Below are 23,008 nucleotides of genomic sequence, written 5' to 3'. Positions count from 1 at the left end.
GCAGTTGGAAGAGAACTTACACATCCTCGCACTCCTAAATCAGCCAAACTCCCAGCAACTTTACCTTTACTCCCATCTGAGGCCACCACCTCTGCCTGTTCTTTGATCCCAGGTGGAGATACCCCTATCCCATTTCTTGTCCAAATCACTAACTTCTTACTTGATCTTTTCAGGATTATTTCCATCAGCATGTAAATACGTGGTCATATCTCCTTACTGTCCCTCGAGTGTATCAAAAACGCTGTTGTTGGAACTTTCTCCTAGCTAGCCTATGATTTTCTCTGTCACAAATTCAGATTATGTTAGTAGAGGGGTCTTCCCTGTATAGCCCATTTAAAATACTCACTCTCATTATTTCTGTCTCCTACCCTACTTTATTTTCTTTAAACCAATTCCCCAACAGATGTATGTGTATATGCATATAGGTACATTGTCTGTCCCCATTTTATTTCCACAAAGACAGGAGTTTTGTCTGTTTTGATCTTTTCTTTCCTTAGTGCCCAAAATAGTGCCTGAAATATCACAGACACCCCCAGATACTTCCTTTTTTGACTTCATATCGTCTCCAGCTACTATACCATTTCTTTGGTCACCTTTGTAAAACAAGTCAAGAGTTGTCTGTACCTGATGCTCTGCTTCTTCTCTTCTCATTCAATCGTAAGTCCCCTCCATTCTGGATCTCTTCCCCACAGCTCCACTGAAATGGCCCTTGATCAGACCACCAGTGAACACCACATTGCCAAATGTAATGGCAATTCTAAACTGCCTTCTCACTCAACTTCCAGGTAACATTCTACCTGGTTGACTATTTTTTCTCTTTGTAATCTGTTTAGATCGGTTGGCCCCTGATTTTCTTTCTACCTTAGAGGTCATTCTTTATAATTAGCCTTTATTGAATTCCTCCGCCCTTTCCAACCTCATAATGTTGGCTTGCACCAGGGTTCACTTGTAGATCATCCTGTCTTTCGTTACCTATTCATTCCCTTAGTGATCTCAGCTGGTATCATGTCTTCATATATGTTCTTCACAGGGATGAGTCCTAAATATTTATCTTCAGCCATGACATTTTTCTTGAATTCCAGATTTGCATATCTAACTGCCAACTTGATATCTCACTTGGAAGAACATCATTACAAACCTAACTCATCTGAAGTTGGCTTCACATTCTCCTCCCCTATCACTAACTGTCTTTCCCCCATTATTCCCCATTTCAGTTCATGGTACCACCATTTACCCAGTTGTTCAGACCTAAACCCTTCTAATTATTCTTTCTCCGATCATTATCCCACATCAGCAAATCCTGTCAATTCTTTTTTATAAAAAAATATATCTGGATTCTGACCTTTTCCGAGTGCTTCCACAGGTCACGCCCTAATAGAAGCCATGATCATCTTTTACTTGGCCATGGTAACAACTTCTCATGCCCCTAGCACGGCAGCCTGAGTGGTTCTTGGGAATGAGTCATGTCATTCCTCTGCTTGCAACTCTCTGTGGTTCCCAAAGTACTTGGACCAAGCTCCAAAGCTCTTCTCAGTCCTCCATGACCCTCTGGGTCTACCCTGCCATGTCTCTGCACTTATTTCCTCCTACTCAACTCAGCCCACCAGCCCATTTGTTCTTCCTGGAGCTGACTGAGACATTTCCTACTGCAGAGCTTTTGTGTTGGCTGCTCTTTCCTGCCTGGAATATTCTACAGGCTCACTCTCAGCTTTCTGCAGTTCTTGGCTCAGTGTCCCCTCATCAGAGAGGTCATTTACAACCGCCTTGTAAGATATCCCCCTTGATCCTTCAGCCCTGTCCTTAGAATTCCTGGCTTTTATCACGAGCTGACATTACATTTTGTAACTATTCATTTACTTATTATCAATCTCCTCCTAAGTGTAAGCTCCATGGGTGTCAGAAATTGTTCTGTCTCGTTCACAGTCTTATGTGATGAATGAATGAATTTAATTTTTACAAAAATAGAAATGAGGAAGTAACAAGTATTCATAGTCTTTTATATTCTGGTAATTATTTCCTGGGTACTTCGTTAAAATTATGTTTTGATTAATACCTCATGACAATCCTCTAAGGTGGAGGTTTCAGAGAGGAAAAACGTTGCAATCCCAGTGACTAGTAAAAGGAAAGCTAGAGAGCTGGGATTCAAACCCTGGGTGTATCTGTTGCAAAAGCAAATCTCTTTCCAGTTAATCCATATTCTTTCTTTATTATAAATTATAAAATAATGGTTGGGCGCAGTGGCTCACGCCTGTAATCCTAGCACTTTGGGAGGCCGAGGTGGGCGGATCCCTTGAGGTCAGGAGTTTGAGACCAGCCTGGCCAACATGGTGAAACCCCATCTCTACTAAAAATTCAAAAATTAGCCCGGCATGGTGGCACATGCCTGTAATCCCAGATACTCAGGAGGCTGAGGCAGGAGAATATCGCTTGTACCCGGAAAGGGAGATTGCAGGGAGCTGAGATCGTGCCACTGTACTGCAGCCTGGGCAACAGAGCGAGACTCCGTCTCAAAAAAAAAAAAAAAAAAAAAGTGAAATAGTAAGTATACAGTGGATATTACAAATTATTATTACATGACTTATTTCTGTCTAATAGATGAGATCACTGAGGATGAAGTGACAGGTGAGTTACCTGGGGATCATGCCACTATGTCACACCACTCATGCTGGAAAAAGGACTTCAGAACCTGGTTCTGATTCAGCTTCAGTGGGCTCCTTTTGTACAACTGCAAGATTTCTGCGATGCAGATACTTTGTGCGTCTCACTTTGTCTGAGCAACTTTTATGTTTTCCATCCATTATATTTTACCCCTCGTAAACTTGCAGAGGCTCACATTTGTAAGTTAAACACCAAGCTTTTCAAAAGCTAGTCCTAAAACTTGTATCATGATTTTGCTTCGTGTCCAAGCTAACCTTTGATTTGTCTTTATAGTACCTGTGTAAACTGAATGAAAACAGCATTTGAACTGAAATTTGCTATTTTGCTTGTACTTATTTTCTCCTGTGCCAGTGTACAACCTAACTCTTACCAGGAATAGTTTATTGCTCAGGTATAGTTTGCTGGTTCATCTATTCATTTTCAGGCTAGAGAAAAGCCTTCAGCTGAAAGATTTACCAATTGCAAGAAAAGTGAGGTAATTTATAGAAAGTCTATAAAAATGTGGGAGTCATGGTGCCCAGTACACCGGATGATAGTCTACATGTTAATTAAAGAATTATGTTTATAATTAGCCTGAAAGAAGATAATTTAATTGGTTGGCCAATTACAGAAATAAATTGGAGACTGAAATTGCGAACTTATATTTCACTGTGTTTTTCAAAAGCACATCTATGAATTGATAGATAAACGTTATGTCCATACATACAGAGCTATGAAACCCTTCTATAAACATGCAATTGGGGAGATACGTGTCAAAACATATCCCAGAAACAAGATTAAAATTACTTCTGTGAATCATGCTATACCATGCTCCATGTTTGTGCTGCAAACTCATGGGTGTTTATTCTCCTATGATGGTCTACTAAATATCTGTCTAGCTTACTGTTATTTTTTTTATTTAGTCTTGAGAATTTTCCCTGTGTTTGTGCAATACAAGAAAAAATACACTTGCTGAAGGTCATCGTGTTGTGTAATACAAGAAAGGACTATGTCTTCAAAATCACCTTATCTTGAAATAATAGATTGTGGATAGAGAGATTTAGATCTTGAAAATTGCTTCTAAAATTACTTTTCCATCTTTTCTTGTGCAATAGTTGGAGCTTATGCAATAAACCAGTCTTTTCAGTATCTCTCTTTAAAATGTGGTATTTTCAGTGTCCTTACTTAATATGGGATAATTGTACACAGTGGTTTTCTTTTCAGAATTTTAACATGGTTTGTACGATCTGAGTCTGGTATGGGTCTTGGAAAATGTCTACCACTTGTTTATTGTGGTCTCATTCTTTAGAGAGGAGGGGGATGGTTTTCAACATTCTAAAATATGCAAGCAACGGACACCAATATGTTATGCGTACTCTATACATGTATTTATACTTACACATGGCTCTCATCTGCTCTGCTTAGATACTAAATATTTCAGAGTAGTATGAATAAGTACATTTAATGTTTCATAGACACATAATATCTCACAGTTTGTAGAACAGACAGTGCTCTCTGGTGTAATTACCAGGCTGATCCTAATAGGCCAGACTGTCTGGAACTTGCTTTCATCTCTGAATACTTTGTGCTTATGGATAAACCAGGTGACAAGGAGATGCCTTGGAGTGCTAAGTTCTGCATATCTCAATGTTTGATTTTAATTCTTTATGTGCTAATGGGAACACTCATTTTCCTTAACAGCCATTTCTTTGGGCCTATTCTACTTTAGGTATGAGAGGCTCAGGAAAACTTTCTTATCCTCAGCACACATATTATGATGAAGTTTACCCAGAGTCTTCATAAGTGAGCAGTCTTCAATGCCAACTGGGAAACTCAGATCATTCAGAACTGGGAACATAGGCATAGATTTGATTCATGCTATTTTTTAAGTGGAAAAGAGAAACAGGTACATTTTTGTTGATGTTACTGTTTGGTGAATGCATCTGTCGATGTTAATCTCATCTCACATGGAACAGACACTGAATTTGAATGTCTGAAATATGTCCAGTCTTTTTAGATCTGATGTTTGTACTCATATGCCAACTTTCTTATGATAATTGTCAAATTAAATGCTTAATTCTGATAGCTGCTTCCACTGGTGGATTCCACATAGATGACATCTATTTTCCAAGCCATGTTAGGCTCTTCAATTCTTTTTATGTTTTTCTAAAAGTTAAAACATTTCAGGACCTTACTTAATTTAGAGGATTTATAACATAGGAACAAAAAAATTTCCTTTGCCTCCTGGTTTCTGGGAATCTTTCTTTCTTTGCTTAGTATTTATCAAGAAGTATAGTTTGCCATCACTACATATTAGAAGACATTCATGAGGGCGGTATCAATTTTTTTCACACATTTTGAAATCAAATTTCACTAGACAATAGATGGGATCTATCATGATACTGAAATGAATTTTTCATGTGATTATATGGGCACATTGATCCTGACTACATCAGTTCTTCTGTGATTGGCACTCGATTGATTATGGGATTGTATCTGCATCCACAAATTATTTGTGTGATGTTCTAGTTATGCTGCTTGCTATACCTGGGTGTGTGTGTGTGTGTGTGTGTGTGTGAGAGAGAGAGAGAGAGAGTTTAGCTTTTCTTTAGTAATTTCACAGTTCTACTATTCTGTGGCCTGCCAAGGGGGACACAGGAGTGTGGCAGAGGGAGAAGTCAGCCAGGTGGTTTGGAGTTTATTCCCTGACAGTCTTTAGAATTGCCTGTTGATGTGGTTTGGCTGTGTCCCCACCCAAATCTCATCTTGAATTGTAGCTCCCATAATTCCCACGTTGTGGGAGGGACTCAGTGGGAGATAATTGAATCATGGGGGCGATTTCCCCCATACTGTTTTGGTGGTAGTGAATAACTCTCATGAAATATGATGATTTTATAAGGGGAAACCCATTTCGCTTGTCTCACATTTTCTCTTGTCTGCCGCCATGTAAGATGTGCCTTTTGCCTTCTGCCTTCTGCCATGATTGTGAGGCCTCCCTAGCCACATGGAACTGTAAGTCCATTGAACCTCTTTTTCTTTGTAAATTACTCAGTCTCTGGTATGTCTTTATCAGCAGCGTGAGAATAGACTAATACAGTAAGTTGGTACCAGGAGTGTGAGAACAGACTAATACACCTGTGTATGGTGATTATAGAAAGGAAACCAAATTTTCATCAGTAGATTACCATTTCAAAGCTCCCTACAAAGTCACCACCCTTTTGCCTGCATCTGAGGCTGGCTGTGCCCTTGACTCCTTCACCTTCCTTGGTTCTTTGCTGCTGCTCTTAATTATTCCGTTTCCTGGATTTTAGGGTAACATGGAAACTTGTGAAAGCAGTAATTGAAGAGGAAGACACTCTGCTGACTTCTAAGCCAACAACTTTGTTTTATCAAGTACTTTAATGAATTCCAAAGGATGTGGCAGATGTTAATACATTCATTCTTCCTACGATAGCCCAAAAAAGTAGGCTTAACTCTAGTATTTTTCCATCTCTAAAATGCAAAGTGAGAAAGGTCGCTTTCTCGTCTTCTGTGTTGATCTCCCTCTTCCACTCTTTTTTCTCCTTTACAAAAAATTGGAGTAGATTTACTTTAGACTGCCCTTCCTTGGTCTAAATTTTAATTACCGACTAAATTTTAATTACCTGTTCATAATATATCCAGCCTTCTCTTTCTCACCTCACCATTGCATCGCACTCCTCCATTCAAACCAATTTGCTTGGCATTTTCTGTAAATTTGTTTTTCATGTGGTTTTATTCTCATTGACACTATTCGGCGTGCATATGATAAGTCTAGAGTCTGTTCACTTTAGCTGTAGCCCACCATCTAAAGATATTTGGGAAATCACAGGACAGTACTTTGTCTTTTAGTGCAGTGATTTGATATCACTGTAGGAGACAAGATAGCCTTAGGCTAGGAACATAGATTTTGGAGTTGTGTGGGCCCAGGTTTAAGCCTCATTTGACCACCTGCGCATCCATGAGCAAATGGTTTACTCTTACAATGGTTCTTTTTGCTCATCTGTACAGTAAAACCATGATAATAGTAATAATACTTAACTCATAGGGCTCTTCATTTCTTAGCCATTGACCATCGCTTCTGTGCCAGGTGCTGTGCTATATGACAGGTATAAGTTGATAAATAAAACTAACATGAACCTCCCTTTGCGATTTCATTGAGGTAATGCATAGTACCTGGGAATAGATGCTTAATGATACACCGAGGAAGGAGGTAGTTCTAGAATGTAATCAATGGTAGCTCCTTTCCCATTTAAAGGTATAGAAAGTATCTTTCATTCTTTATTTTTCAAATAGAGGATTGAATATCTACCATGTGCTGGGTAGCAGGGATGCAGTATCAACAAGGTCGGCAGTCCTTCATGCAGTGTGCATACTTCTGTTCCAGAAGACAGTGAACAAGGAAACAGTTGAGTAAACTAAGCAGTTATAGAGTATGATGCATGTTATGAAGGAACTGGGGAGATAATGGTGGGAAGGAAGGTAGGGTGGGAAGGAAAGGAGAGGGCTAATAAGGTAAGACCTTAAAAATGGGACACAGCAGGTTTTGCAAAGCTCTGGAGGAAGAACAAGCAAAGGCCTTGAGGTAGAAAAGGGCTTTGTGGCCAGGCGTGGTGGCTCACACCTGTAATCCCAGCACTTTGGGAGGCCAAGGCGGGTGGATCACCTGAGGTCAGGAGTTGGAGACCAGCCTGGCCAAAATGTTGAAACCCCGTTTCTATTAAAAATACAAAAAAATTAGCCAGGTGTGGTGCCGGGTGCCTGTAATCCCAGCTACTCAGAAGGCTGAGGCAGGAGAATCCCTTGAACCCAGGAGGTGGAAGTTTCAGTGAACATAGATAGTGCCATTGCAAGCCAGCCTGGGTGGCAAAAGTAAGACTCCATCTAAAAGAAAAAAAAAAAAAAAGTAAAGAAAAGGGCTTTGCACATCTGAGGAACAAAATAGAGGTATGTGTGGCTGGATTGTAGCAAGTTGAGTGCAGAATGACGTGAGAAGGTGTTATAGACTTGTAGACGGAGGAGGAAATAGATCATGCAATACGTCTGGTGGATTGTGAGAAGCTGACTTCCACTATGGCCAGGGTGATGTCAGGGCAGGTAACGGGACTACAGGCAGTCACGGGGAGGAAGTCATCAGGATGCTGCCCGGGTATCTGGCATTCATTACTGTTTGCTTGGCAGTGCCACTTATCAAGATAAGGAACTATGGGGGGTGGCAAAATTTGAGGTAATAGATCTATTAAAATGTGGTCATTATTGGTGGCTATTCATAAAATAAAGGCATATCTATAGCTTCTTTCATGTACCTCTTGGTTTCTGTGACATTTAAGAAAAACATTCAAGACTTTCTCTGAAGATGTCTCAAGTTTTTATTTTTGCTACGTGTTACTTGGCAGGAAGCTAAAAGTCCCGGTCACTAAAGATTGCTTATGGCCTGTGAGGACAGCACAGAGTGAGACTGGACTGGTTGGTTGACAACAGTCAGACTGTTACAGAATGCTGAGGGGTTAATTAGCTTAGAGTTTATTGGTGCAGTATACTTGCTCAGCACTGATGGATTTCCTGATTTAGTGTATTAAAGATGAAAAAGTAAAGTTCCTTTCTGATAGAAGTGTTTATTTCTACTAAACTGGGACTAGAAAAGCATTGATGAAATGTTTATATATTCAGAGCAACATTCTGCCTTCTGCCTTCTGCCTTCTGCCTGGCCAGCTGCCATCTCCGACTGTTGGAAATAAAGTGAGGGGTCTGACGTCATCTTGATGGTGTCTGGTATTTGGGTGTTTCTGTCTAGCTTCCTTTGGCTGACATTACCAAGGCACATTGTTAATACTGGCCTCACAGGCCATAATCTCTTACGTGTCATTTTGTATTTAAACTTTTGCATAAGAGTCATCAGCACAGAACAATAGATTACTTCTGTAGCAATATTAGTTTTGAGATGAAAAAAAAAAAAGATACTACTGGACCAGGCATGGTAGCTCACACCTGTAATCCCAGCACTTCAGGAGGCCAAGGCGGGCGGATCACCTGAGGTCAGGAGTTCGACACCAGCCTGGCTAACATGGTGAAACTCCATCTCTACTAAAAATACAAAAATTAGCCAGGCGTGGTGGTGTGCGCCTGTAATCCCAGCTTCTCAGGAGTCTGAGGCAGGAGAATTGCTTGAACCTGGGAGACAGAGGTTACAGTGAGCTGAGATCGCGCCACTGCACTCCAGCCTGGGCAACAGAGTAAGACTCTGTCTCATTAAAAAACAACAACAACAACAACAAAAAAAAACAGAGAGAGAGAGAGAGAGAGAGATACTACCGTCACCTTGTATGAAACCACATACACAGCATAGTTAAGCCTACTAATGAAATATCCTATCGTTTCCTCTGTTTAATAGTAGGCTAGAGAGAGGCTTATACAGTAAACATGTAAAAGGTACAGTTAATTTCTCTGCTTGAATTTGCACATGGGAGGAATTATCTTCTCTTCTTTTGCCCTTTTCACAGAACCATAAAATGTGAGGGCTTGGACCTTGGAGGACATCCAGTTCATCCACTTGTGGGGAACTGAAGACTAGATGGTTACACTGTAGTTCAAGTGCGATCATATCACTGCAATTAAAACTATGAGAACACTAGATTATTCTGTAGTGCCACCACATTATGAATATGACTCACTGTCAAGTAACAGATGCCCCTCATATTGATGTGATCAATCACAGCACTTCTCTTAGAGTCTGTGGGTGATTGGTCACAGTGTATTGGTTTTTAGTTCATGCACAGAAGGCAAAGTGTATAGTGGCGTTACCTTCTTGTTCCCCAGTGATTCAAGATTTACAAAAAAGGAATACGTGGAAATTGGCTAACGCAGATGAAAGTGCATCAAAGAAACAAAAAGTGATAACATTGGGAACCGAAATTCCAATTGAACATAAAGGAGTTCTAAAAGGATGACCTGGCTATGGAATCATGACAGTCCTGCCCTTTGACCCCCTATAATTACACACCCAGAGGAACTTAGCGGAAGTGAGCTTATTGGCGTGTACAAGGAAAATGGTTGTGACCAATAGGATGTAGGTGTTCCAGAGTAAATAACGCCAGTTGAAAAACTTCACATTAAAGAACCCTCAGAGATATATCAGCATGTTGAAAGCACAAAGGAGAATATTCCTGAAGCTGATTCAAATGTAGGAGCATGACAATGTGTCCAGGGATAGCAGTGATGCTCACTCCACCAGGATGGTTATATTGTGGGACGAGTGAAGGCAGGTCACGAGTGTTTTACGAAGAAATAAAACACTTTGGCGGTGTGTGTGGCTAACACCTGTAATCCCAGCACTTTGGGAGGCCGAGGTGGGCAGATCACTTAAGTCCAGAAGTTCTGGACCAGCCTGGGCAAAAGGGTGAGACCCTGTCTCTACAAAAAAAATAAATAAATAAAATAAGAAATAAAGCACTTTAATTCTCAATGTTTCCAATCTTCTAAGTTATAGTGTACTAAATATGTTTAGTTTCACAATTTAGAAAGTTTTTTCTATACATTTATAAACCATAGGGTGTTTGTAATGTTTGGACAAAAATTCTTAAAGGTCATGGAACGATGATAAACAATGTGAATTTTCCCAAAGCTTGTCTGAAGACAGTCATTTTTATGGTCCTATACTGGCATGCAAATTGAGGACTGCCTGTAGTTTAAATGAATAAATATAGACTCAGTGAAAGTCCAAAAATATTGGCTTCTTTTATTTGGAATTATCTCAGCTTATTCTGTTAACTACTTATTTGCTTTAAGGAAAAAAAAATAGCATAGATAACATTTTATTTGTCTGTATGACATAAATGTCAAAAGTAATGATGGGATGAATGAGATCAACTTGTAAGCACTTATCACCATGCCTGCAACATAATTGGCACTCGATAAATGCAACACATATCTAGAATTTGATCATTTCTCTCTACTTCCACTGCTACCATTCTGGTTTGAGTCACCACCTCCCTCCCTGAATGGTTGCAGTGACCCCCCTTGGGTAACTCTGCTTCTTCCTTGCCTTTCTACACTCTGCATTTAGTACACGACCCAGTGGCTTCCCATTTCCCCCAGTAAAATCCAAAGGTCTTACACTGACATCAAGGCTTTCCATGGTCTGGGCTCATTATCTCTGATCTCATCTCCCACCCACTTCCCCTAGCTTACTCTGCTCTAGGTACAAATTTCCTGATGATGCTGAGACCATGCTTTCCTGCCTAGGGGGCTTTCCCCAGCTTTCCCTCTCCCTGGATTGCTCCTCTTCCACATCGTCATTGGGTCAATTTCTCATTCCTCCTTAAAGTCTTTGCTCAAAAATCACCCCCTCAATGAGGCCCTGGCAATTCTGTTCAAAACCTTAACTTCCCCCAGCCCAGTAGCATTTCTGATCGCCTTATACTGTTCTTTTTTTCTTTCCATAGAGCTTTTCACCTTCTAAGGTTTTCAGATTTTTAGTTTACTTTTTAAAATTTATCCTCTTCTCTTGCTAGAATGCAAACCTAATGAGTTCAGGGATCTTTTGTTTGTTAGACAATTTAGCTCTTATAATATTTCCTACCATGTATTGCATCTGAGTGAATAGCTTTTAAATGATGAATGACTATTTGAAAGAAACTGTTGATGTTGTTTGAGAATTGTTCTCCATTCTGTACGGTTCCAGCAGACTTGGCAACAGTGATTGTAGAAATCATGTCTTATTTACTCATCACAAAATTGTCAGAATCCAGTATTCCAGTTCTGGCCTTTCTTCCATAAATATTAGATCTCTGTTCTAAAGAGTTTTTTTTTGTTTGTTTGTTTGAGATGGAGTTTTGCTCTGTTGCCCAGGCCAGAGTGCAATGGCATTCTCTTGGCTCACTGCAACCTCCGCCTCTTGGGTTCAAATGATTCTCCTGCCTTAGTCTCCTGAGTAGCTGGGATTACAGGCACACACCACCATGCCCAGCTAATTTTTTGTATTTTTAGTAGAGATGGGGTTTCACCATGTTGGCCAGGCTGGTCTCAAACTCCTGACCTCAGGTGATCCACCTGCCTCAGCCTCCCAAAGTGCTGGGATTACAGGCGTGAGCCTCTGCGCTTGGCTGAGAGTTTTAAAGTCACAGGAAATACACAAAGGAATTCAACTCAACATATATTGACTGAACGTTTTCTATGTACAGTTGTCTAAAATGGATAATTATTAACTTAGGTTTTCACTAAAGCATTTGTTTTCCTCAAGCCACTGGTTTCTGTGGAGTTTAAGCCGATGTGCTGAAGAGATAACCACAGGATAAGAAACATATAGTGAGCTTTCCGAGTTGATGCTAATTATGGAAACATTCTCAGGACATAACTTAGAGGACCAGTTACACAAGCCTAAACCTGGAAAAAAAAAATCAGAAGACAAGAAGAGTAAGAGTTTAAGGAAAATACTTGGCATGATGTGAGAGATTTTTTTTTTTTAATGACCAGAGCTATTAAGACTATTCATTGAGTTTTCAAGAGTATAATATATGATTGATTTGTTTAGATTATGTACACAAAGAGCATTGTTGTACTTAAAATAGGGGAAAAAGAAGGGACTGCATTGCTTTTTTCCAGTGATGCATTGGGTTTTATATTGATGCTGTGGATGCTTATGATACATTAAAATTTGTCACAGCAATGATAGACAGGATCGGTAATTTTCCTCCAATATTGCCCTATTTCCTGGCTGCATGAAACCATGAAATCACTTAATGGGATCATACAATACCAGCTTTGATTGGAAATTAAATAAGATCTTACCTTGGCAGTTCTAAGAAGAGACTGTGTCTGTCAGCATGGCATCACATATTTATGAATAATCTTAAGGTGGATTGTGATAAGCAATCACTTATTGAGTTCATTACATTTGCAGGCACAGTGCTAGACAATGGAGATATACTGGTGAACAAAACAGATCTTGTTCCTGCTCTCACACAGATCCTGATATTATTGGAACCCATAGAAATGGACAGAATTGGGTCTAAGTAACTGCAAAGAAGTGATTTCTGTCTGCAAGTAACATCATTATCATGGTTTATGAATTCTGTTCCTTGTTATTAAATATCAGTTAGGAAACTGATGTGCAAGTGGCATGGGGAGATACTAAATAAAATGCGTAGGTTCACCCTTGAATGCTTCAAGATGTTTGTACGGAAGGAATGGAGTATCTTTTGTTTGATTCTTATTTGTTGTAATGGAAAGGCAGAAACCCCTCTAAATGCCACCCCCTTGTTGGGATTGAATTGGATTAGAGGTCATCTATCCACCCATTTAACAGATATTTTTTGATTGAGTGCTTCCTGTGAGCCAGCATTCTTACAGGCTTTGGTGATCACCATTAGTAAAAGTGACAATGTCCTTTCCCTTACAGAACTTGCATTCTAGTGGGGGAGGCTCAGAAAAATTTTAAAAAAGCAAATAGCATATAATACAGTGTCAGGTAGTCATAATAAAGGGGAAAAATTAAGACAAGGGACTCAGGGTGATAGGGGCTGCTATTTTAGATAGGGCGACCATGGAAGTGGTTTTCCGTGTGTGTGACCTCACAGGTTTGTGAGCAGCAGTCAAGCTAGCTTTGCTCAGAATTACTAAATGTACACACACACACACACACACACACACGAGCATGCATGTTAGGCTTTCCCATAATTCACCCCTCAACATGTCCCCCTCTTCCACTGTTGCCACCCGTGCTATCCCTAAGCTTTGGGCTTTCTCTGTCTCCTGCTTTCTACATCTCCTGATTCTTTGAAGGTTTTCTATTTTTCTCCTGTTCTGGGATCAACTGGTGTACTGTCGGGCCAAGTTTGAGGTCCCTAGGCATCCCTGAATGCCTTATCTACTTTCTTGGCTAAGTAAGGCTTGTATATATCTGCATTGTAGCCACAGTTTCTCATTTGGCCAATCCTCAGTAAGATGATTTGGGGAAGGCAACATTTCTTCGCTATTGAGAAAGATCTCATGTTGAACTTTGTTTTTCAACTGCAATATCCAAAGTGGGCAATTCAATGAAAGGGTAGTGCTGATTTAGTGCTATTAACTTATTACAAATTTTGGGCATTGTTTGTTCTTATTCATTCATTCAACTACTATTGATTGACGCCCTTTTATATGCCTGACATTATGCTAGATACTGGGGCTATAATTCTAGGTAATAACAGACTCAGTTTTATTATTATTATTATTATTATTATTATTATTATTATTTGAGATGGAGTCTTGCTATTGTCGCCCAGGCTGGAGTACAGTGGTGCAATCTCGGCTCACTGCAACCTCTGCCTCCTGGGTTCAAGCAATTCTCCTGCCTCAGCCTCCTGAGTAGCTGGGATTACAGGCACCCACCACTATGCCTGGTTAATTTTTTTTTTTTTTTTTTAAGTAAAGATGGGGTTTCACCATGTTGGCCAGGCTGGTCTCGAACTCCTGACCTCAGCTGATCCACCTGCCTTGGCCTCCCAGAGTGCTGGGATGTGAGCCATTACACCCAGCCCAGACTCAGTTTAATAATCAGACATTAATAATTACACAAATGAACACATAATGACAATTGAAGAAACTAAAGGAAAAATACAATGTATGGGAGCACAAAACAAAATAATTAATAGCCTGGCGGGTCTAATCTCAACACAGCCTTGAAAGGATGCCTGGGTTGAGGTTTGAAAGACGGATAAGTGTTAACTAGAGAAGAGAGATAGGGGTTTAATAGTGCATGCAAAAGTCCTGTAGGAGCAAAGGGATGAAGGAAGGTTGGTTGGAGATATCAGGCTGATGCCAGGCTATGCAGTGTAGAGCCTTGTAGGCTGAAGGATTTTTTTTTTTATTGTTTGTTTGTTTTTTGAGACTAAGTCTTGCTCAGTTGCCCAAGCTGGAGCATAGTAGCACAATCTCAGCTCACTGCAACCTCTGCTTCCTGGGTTCAAGAGATTCTCCTGCCTCAGCCTCCCAAGTAGCTGGGACTACAGGTGCACACCACTACACCCAGCTAATTTTTGTATTTTTAGTAGAGAAGGGGTTTCACTATGTTGGCCAGGCTGGTCTCGATCTCCTGACCTCAAGTGATCCACCCGCTGGGACTCCCAGAGTGCTGGGATTACAGGTGTGAGCCACTGCGCCCGGCCGGCTCAAGGATTTTTTGGCTTTTATCTTTAGAGCAATTGGAAACCATTGAAGGGTTTTAAGCCAGCATACCATACAGTACAGATTGATGGTGTGGCCTCAAGCTAAAGCTCCCTGGAAGGGAGTTTGCAGTGTGGAGAACCATTCAGTGGATTTTAAAGATGTCAACATGAGAGATGATTGTAGCTTGGACTAAGGTGGTGAGAAATTGATGGATTGGAAAAGTATTGATGGAGTAGAACCCACAGGACTTGGTAACTCCAAGGTGGCTGTCACCCTTATGTAAGTGCTTCCATTTATCTAATTGCTCATGAGGTTTCTTGTAAGTGGTTGATTATTTATTATTTCATCCAGAATTTGTATAAAGAAAGATCAATACATTTGTTTCTTCAAGTTTGTTTAGTAAAGGATGAATATTCAAGGGTACTTTTAGTCTTTATGGGCCAAGGTAAAAAAAATGATGGTCATCATGTGCATTTAAGCCCTCAAACACTATTGGTACACGCAGCCAAAATGCAAAAGCAGGACATACGAATTACAAGTCTGCACCTCAGGGGCTGAATAGCAAATACTAATTCAGAAGAGGCCTTATGACCCAGGAAAACATACTTTAATTAATATCTGTATTGTTCTGTCAGGTAGGTTAACCCTCCGGATCACATCAGTATTTGGCAGTGTTGATCTTTATTGTTGGCATAGAAACTAGATTGTGTGTATGTGTGTGTGTGTGTGTATACATGTATGTGTGAGCACGTGTGCATGTACACAGTATCCTCATGTATACTTAATATATATGTTACCTACTAGATGTATTACATATGGATAATAATAAATAGAAAACATTAAGCTATTTATCAAAACCTCTCAAATGCCTGCTCTGCATGCTGTCAGACCACAGTGATTCTGGAGAGGAAGTGTGCTTTGAGATGAATGATGGGTTAATTAAAGGCAACTGGCCAGTGGCTTGTGAACTGGTGTTTGGTTCATTAAGTGTTCGGTATATTTTACTTTCTGTCCAAAGGGAACCCTTTGCTTACTGGAAAGTAAAATAAAAGCAGCTCCCGGGTAAACTGTCAAAAGCTTGGATGAGTATGTCGGATTAGATTGTATCATTCAAAGTTGAACCATGATTGAAAGCTGTAGCTGTAGCCTCTGTCCTTGGTGGTATAGCAGAGCTCTCCTGAACTTAATGTTGCTTCATTACCAGGCACTCCATCATACAGTGTTAAGGCACTGGATTGAAGTGAAACTTTGTGTAAGTGAGTTGGTCTCATACATTGGATAGTATAGCTTAATATAGTATTTAAATCCATTCCTTTCCCTTAGATGATTGGCATGTCTTACATACTAATGGGCATCTCCACATGAGCTTTAATTTCTGCTTTGTCCAAAGTACCCGGGCTTATTTTAATATTTGACTGTTAAAGATTGTCTTCAAACTCCTATAGGTTTCCTATATCATATATCAAAAAGATACTCATATCTGGCTGGGCGCAGTGGCTCACGCCTGTAATCCTGGCACTTTGGGAGGCCGAGGTGGGTGGATTGCCTGAGCTCAGGAGTTCGAGACCAGCCTGGGCAACACAGTGAGATCCTGTCTCTACTAAAAATACAAAAAATGAGCAGGGCGTGGTAGTGCTTGCCTATAGTCCCAGTTACTTGGGAAGCTGAGGCAGGAGAATCACTTGAAGCCGGGAAGCAGAGGTGGCAGTGAGCTGGGATCGTGCAACTGCACTCCAGCCTGGGTAACAGAGTGAGACTCTGCCTCAAGAAAAGAAAAGAAAAAAAAACCCTCATATCTTTCTTAGGATCTATATATTTTCTGGGTCCCTTTCTGGGCCCTAGATCCTCAGAGTGTGGTTCATACTTGAGAGCTTGTTAGAAATGCACAATCAGTCCCACTCAAGACTTTCCCAAATCAGAATCTGCATCTTAGCAGGATCCATGGGTGATAGGATGCACCTTACAGATTGAGAAGCACTTTTATAGATAACATCCTTGGTAAAAATCAATTGAGTCTCTAGAAGCAGTGTAGGATTACAGACTGAATGATCTGAATCTAACTCAGATGAATTAGGTTTAGTGATCAATTTCTGGAAATATGTCTGATAAGCCCTCTGTGAGTAACAAGTTACTTTATGCCCCGTTTTCCTCATCTAGATATGTGTGGGTCATCTTTATACCACGGGGTATCGTGAGGATTAAATAAGCTAATGCCAGGATGGGCATTCACTGGACTTTTGTGAAGATAGTGTGCCTTCTCTTCTTCCGGGGCTTACTGAGTGAGCTCTGTTACTCCCACTTGTCCCATATGCCTGTGGTTTTGTTTTTACCTCGTCTTGCTGTCTCCTCTTATTCTCATTCCCAAACTGTCTTTAGTTCATAATTAATTATGTATTAAATTGTATTTAAATAGCCTCCAGCATCCAAAGGAGTAAGAGTGTAGTTACTTACCCAAGAGTGTAGTTTGCATGTTAGAGTTAGTTCCATAGGGTAGGTAAGACAAAATAGTAAAAGCCTCTGGGGATTTCATAAGGCACTGAGCACACCAGCACAATTTTTGGTTCTTTTGTTTCAATTACACTACGTATTTGGAACACAATATAGCTTCAATCTTGCAGATTATATAAGCTCCAAAGTACTTCATGATTGTTTTTATTATAACCACAGTGCACATGAATTTATATTCAGATGTACCCTATCCTATGAGAAAAATGCTATTTTTTTAGCAAATGATGTTTTAAAGAAAACAAATGAATGTTCACTGGAAATCAGTGAGCACCTGGAGCGTCAGTTAGGAGGTGGTTGTTAAAAATATTGGGCTTTGCCTGTGGCTGGTGCTATAAGCTATGCTATTAAATATTGCTGCTACCATATAGGAAATAAAGGCAAATACAAAGCATTACAAGGATTTAAAATACAAATTAGAGTGGCGCCTTTCCAATTTATATAGCATATTCTTTTTTTTTTTGAGACGAAATTTCGCCCTTGTTGCCCAGGCTAGAGTGAATGGCGCGATCTCAGCTCACTGCAACCTCTGCCTCCCAGGTTCAAGCAATTCTCCTGCCTCAGCCTCCTGACTAGCTGGGATTACAGGCATGTGCCACCATGCCTGGCTAATTTTTATATTTTTAGTAGAGATGGGGTTTCTCCATGTTGGTCAGGCTGGTCTTGAGCTCCCAATCTTAGGCGATCCTCCCATCTTGGCCTCCCAAAGTGCAGGGATTACAGGTGTGAGCCACCGCGCCCAGCCATATAGCATATTCTTTAGGTTAGCTAAAAAAAAAAACCTTGCTGTCTGCTTTTGAGGCTTTATTCCCATCACCTATGCCCTGCCATACTACCTTGGTGAAGGGCTTCTAGAATATACTTGTGTATCCCTTTTCTGTCTAATTAGAAGGGTTGATGATTATATTGCTTTTTTACTACTCTGTTATGTTTTCTTTTGTTTCTTTGAGGTTGAGATGTCAAAATACGTAAATGGTCAGACTTTTTAGGCCCTTGCCACATAGAACCTGTATTTTCCATTTACTTACTGTGCATTTGGTGCCTTTGTATGCTAGTCATTACGTAAGGTGCTTTATCCGATTTACTTCATCATTTTAGAAATTCAATACTTCGCCTCACATCATGTAACCTAGTACCTGGTGAGCTGGGATGGGAATCCAGATCTTGCTTGTTCTACAGTCCATGATTCCTGCAACACTTGCGCTGCCTGTATTGAGCCCTCCTAATTTTCATCTTTCTGCATGTGCAGTTTCTTCAGTAACCTTGCTTAACTAATTGATTGGAAACCTGTTTTGGCTTTCAGAGGACTGAAATAAGAAATTGTCTCTCCACGCATTCTTGAGCAACCCAGGATCCTTTCAGATGTGCTCAAGCAACTAATGCGTGGTTGAACTAAGATGACTTTTGCCATCACTTTGAACTGAGAAAGTTCTGTTATTGACCTGTTTTCTGGTGTGAGTTTTGAAATGACACGTGTGCCTGCTATTAGAATCTGTTCCATTCTTGATGATACTTGGTGTCCTAGAAATATGTCAGACAATTTCTTGTTAATGTTGATGACTAAAATAGTGATAATAATATGAAAATCCTGTATTTTACTTTTATTTGTTCAGGTTGCCTCTGGGATCAGTCAGTACAATCAGAAAACTGCTGATTGCCTTGAGTGGCTGTAGCTCCCCTCTTCTCCCCCACCCAATTGCTTTTTTGCAAATAAAAAGTACATTAGGGACTGATTCTGTAGGGGTTTCTTTTGGTTGTTTTTTTGACAGTAGTTTTTACATTGCGCGCAGATTTTTTAAATGCACTAAAATAATGTTCTTCAAGATCTAATTTGGACTGTGGAGTCATGTCAGGTCTCACTTACTTTTCCCTCTCTTTCTCCCCCTTTGCAGGATGATGAAGTGGTTCTGCAGTGCACCGCAACCATCCACAAAGAACAACAGAAACTATGCTTGGCAGCAGAAGGATTTGGCAACAGACTTTGTTTCTTGGAGTCCACTTCTAATTCCAAGGTGGGATGAAGTCTTTCAAGGCTATTCAAATATGCAAGTTTTACTAGTGGCATTGAAGTTATTTATGAGCTCTCTACTATTTTCTGTGGAACACATACTATATAAATGAAAGGGATATAAAAATGTTTTCAACTCCATTTTGCTGATTTTTAATTGAGTCTCTTCTGGGTACAAACAACTAGGGATAAGATTGTTAGCAAGAACACGGAAAGTCCTTGCTCCATGATGTTTATATTCTAGTAGAAAAGCAAACAAGTAAATAAATGATGTAATTTGAAAACTGATAAGGGCTAGGAGGATTTAATGGATTATTAAGTCTGAACAGGAACCAATAGTCTTAGGCTCATTATATATATATATTTTTTTTTTTTTTTTTTTTTTTTGAGACGGAGTCTCGCTCTGTCGCCCAGGCTGGAGTGCAGTGGCGCGATCTCGGCTCACTGCAAGCTCCGCCTCCCGGGTTCACGCCATTCTCCTGCCTCAGCCTCCCGCGTAGCTGGGACTACAGGCGCCCACAACCGCGCCCGGCTAATTTTTTGTATTTTTAGTAGAGACGGGGTTTCACCGTGGTCTCGATCTCCTGACCTTGTGATCCGCCAGCCTCGGCCTCCCAAAGTGCTGGGATTACAGGCGTGAGCCACCGCGCCCGGCCTGGCTCATTATATTTTTTATAAGATAGACTTTCAATTTTCTGTATTAACAAAAAGTCAAAACTCTAGATCCCAGTTCATGTTTAAAATAGGTAAACCTGGGTATAGATATAGTTCACACAGATATATCTGGATTTGACTTTCATTGGTAGAAAATGGGATATGGCTTTTTTTCCTCAAAGTGGTATCTCTTACATTGATCCTAAAGGGGAAAGGACAGAAAGATTGTGAGCAGTAAGTAGTCAGACATTGTAAATTATATATGTACTCTTGGAAATGAGCCCAGAAATATCTTAAGCTATGGAATTTTAAAATCAAAGGCAGAACTAACTTTTTGAGACTACCGCTCCTAGGATATTTATTTTTTTAGGCTGATCTTTGCCTAAAAGAGAATGGTTCATAATATCAGCATAGATTTTCTTGCAGAAATATAAACACTTAAATCTGTTGATATGTTTTGATTCGTTATTCCTGATTCCTAACTGTGGATATTTACTGTACATTCTATATATGAATGAATTTTCATCTGTGTCTCTATATTTCAGAAATTAGAAGTTAAGGTTTTACTTTTAGGAACTATTCACTTTGAGACAGACCCACCTTGTAATTATTAAAAATTCAGGGAGAAATGAGGAATGATCAAGAAGGCATAGTTTTTCATCTCTTTGAATCTCCACATAAAACCAGACAGAGCTATGAAGAGGGCAAAACTCACACCCACAGACGATACAGTATCCAAGACAAACTAAGTGGCAAGTTATTCCTACATATGGTGTCAGGAAATGTACAGGAGGAAGTGCAAGAGAGGCGCTTGCACTTTGTCTCTGAAAGTCAGTGACAAATCCTTGCTGGAAACTGTGGTGGGCCAATGTGAAAACAGCAACCACTCCAGGCATGGTGGCTCACGCCTGTATTCCCAGCACTTTGGGATCCAAGGCAGATGGATCACTTGAGGTCAGGAGTTCAAGACCAGTCTGGCCAACATAGCGAAACCCTGTCTCTGTTAAAAATACAAAAATCAGCTGGGTGTGGTGATGCACACCTGTAATCCCAGCTACTTGGGAGGCTGAGGCAGGAGAATCACTTGAACCCAGGAAGCGAAGATTGCGGTGAGCCAGGATCGCACCACTACACTCCAGCCTGGGTGATAGAGCAAGATTCTGTGGAAAAGAAAAGACAAAGAAAAAGAACTAAGAGGGAGCAAAGGAACCATGGCATAGTGAGGTGAGATGTTTCTGGAGTAACCTTGGCCCTATGGACTTTTATAACTAACCATGTAAAGCTCTCTTACAGGTCAAAGCCCTCCTCTGAGGAAAAATTGCAGGGGTGATAGAGGCAAAGGATAGAGAAGGATCAAACGAAAAACAAACAAAAAAATAGAGGAGGGAAACAGAACCCATAGATTTCATAAGATGCCATGTTTCAAGTAGTGGGGAGAACCACAGAATGAGCAGTTCTAGAGCTGTCAAGCTAAAAAAAGCTACACTCTCCCTTTCCCTAAGAGGACAAGAAAAAGCATTTCAATTTGTATCTGGACATTTGATGTGCTTGTGTTGCCTGTAGATATTATAATTTTACAATATATATAATTATGTATAATTTATATGTATTAGTGGAGTAATCTAATTTATATAACTATAATTATACTTATATAATTTATATGGGTATATATTATATATAAAAAAGAGAATAAGAAGCAGAATAATATCTACAGGTAATAAAGGTCAACTAGTTAAATAAACTTATAACTATTTAAAAATGGACTAAAAGAAATTAAAAAAATAAGATACACTGTGAAGGAGCAACATACATGCTTAGCTCAGAAATAAGATGAGTAGAGAACAGAGATTTGGAAAAGGGAGCTGAATTACAGCCAGAATTCCAAATTAAAGAAAAACTAATTTTAGACCTGGAGACTGCATGAGAAGGGACAGCAGAGCACGTAAACCCACAGCTTAACATCTGCAGAGACGTAGAAGATGGAAAAGTGAAAACCTTCGAAAATCCAAAGGAAATGATTTTGTGGAAGACAATTTTCCCACGAACCGGGGCTGCAGGGTGTTTGGGGGATGATTCACGCAATTATATTTATTGTGCACTTTATTTCTATTATTATTACATTGTAATATATAATAAAATAATTCTACAATTCACCATAAGGTACTATCAGTGGGAGCCCTGAGCTTGTTTTCCTGTAACTAGATGGCCGTATCTGGGAGTGATGGGAGACAGTGACAGGTCGTCAGGCATTAGATTCTCATAAGAGGGTGTGCAACCTGGATCCCTCGCATGAGCAGTTCACAATAGGGTTTGCACTCCTGTGAGATCAGCAGCAGCATTAGATTCAGAGCTCAGGTGGTAACGCCAGTGATGGGGAGTGGCTGTACATACAGATGAAGCTTGCCAGCTGCTCACTTCTGGCTCTGTCGCCTGGTTCCTAAGGGGCCACTGGCACCGGTCCATGGCTAAGGGGTTGTGGACCCCTGACCAAAGAACACCAAATTTCAGTGGAGACTCTGGCACGAGGAATGGTGGTGAGCATTCAAGATGCACTTACCCAAGGAACTGAGATGGAACGATGGTTTTAGGGGAGAGAGTGTCTTGTGGAATGGCTCTGTCCTCTGACAAGGTTAAGTAAGTATGACTACCAAAAAATGGGAGACTGGGTACAGTTTATAAAAATTCAACTTTCTGATTGCTTTATAGGTATAGTCTAAAAGCAAACAATATAACTTTCACTGGAGACAAATAATATATTAGCTATTTGCAATATTGCTCATAGAGAGAACTAAGAAATAGTAATCAAAAAGGGAAGGTCTTAAGGATATTATTTAAAAATATAAGTATTAGGGAGGCCCAAACTTCCTAAACAAAAGAGATATATAAAAATATATTTAAATATTATATATTTTATGAACATATTTATATTATAAATAATATAAACAAAACAAATAAATATATAAGTATTATAAAATATATATTATATATTTCTGTTATATATAATGCCTATATTGAATACATTTATATTATAAGTTAATATAG

General features: G+C 39.9%; 1 protein-coding gene across 1 annotated transcript in view; it reads left to right on the top strand.

Annotated features, from left to right (window-relative positions):
- The window catches only part of RYR2 (ryanodine receptor 2), a 794,036-nt gene that overhangs the window by 203,143 nt on the left and 567,885 nt on the right, over positions 1-23,008 (top strand). The window contains exon 2 of the mRNA XM_077998277.1: positions 19,197-19,316. Within this exon, the coding sequence (XP_077854403.1) occupies positions 19,197-19,316 (120 nt within the window). The remainder of the gene's footprint in view (positions 1-19,196; positions 19,317-23,008) is intronic.

Source organism: Macaca mulatta, chromosome 1 (assembly GCF_049350105.2).
Source record: "Macaca mulatta isolate MMU2019108-1 chromosome 1, T2T-MMU8v2.0, whole genome shotgun sequence".
In the NCBI taxonomy this organism is placed as follows: domain Eukaryota; kingdom Metazoa; phylum Chordata; class Mammalia; order Primates; family Cercopithecidae; genus Macaca; species Macaca mulatta.
The sequence above is the reverse complement of the archived record's forward strand: the minus strand, read 5'-3'. Positions and strand labels throughout refer to the sequence as shown.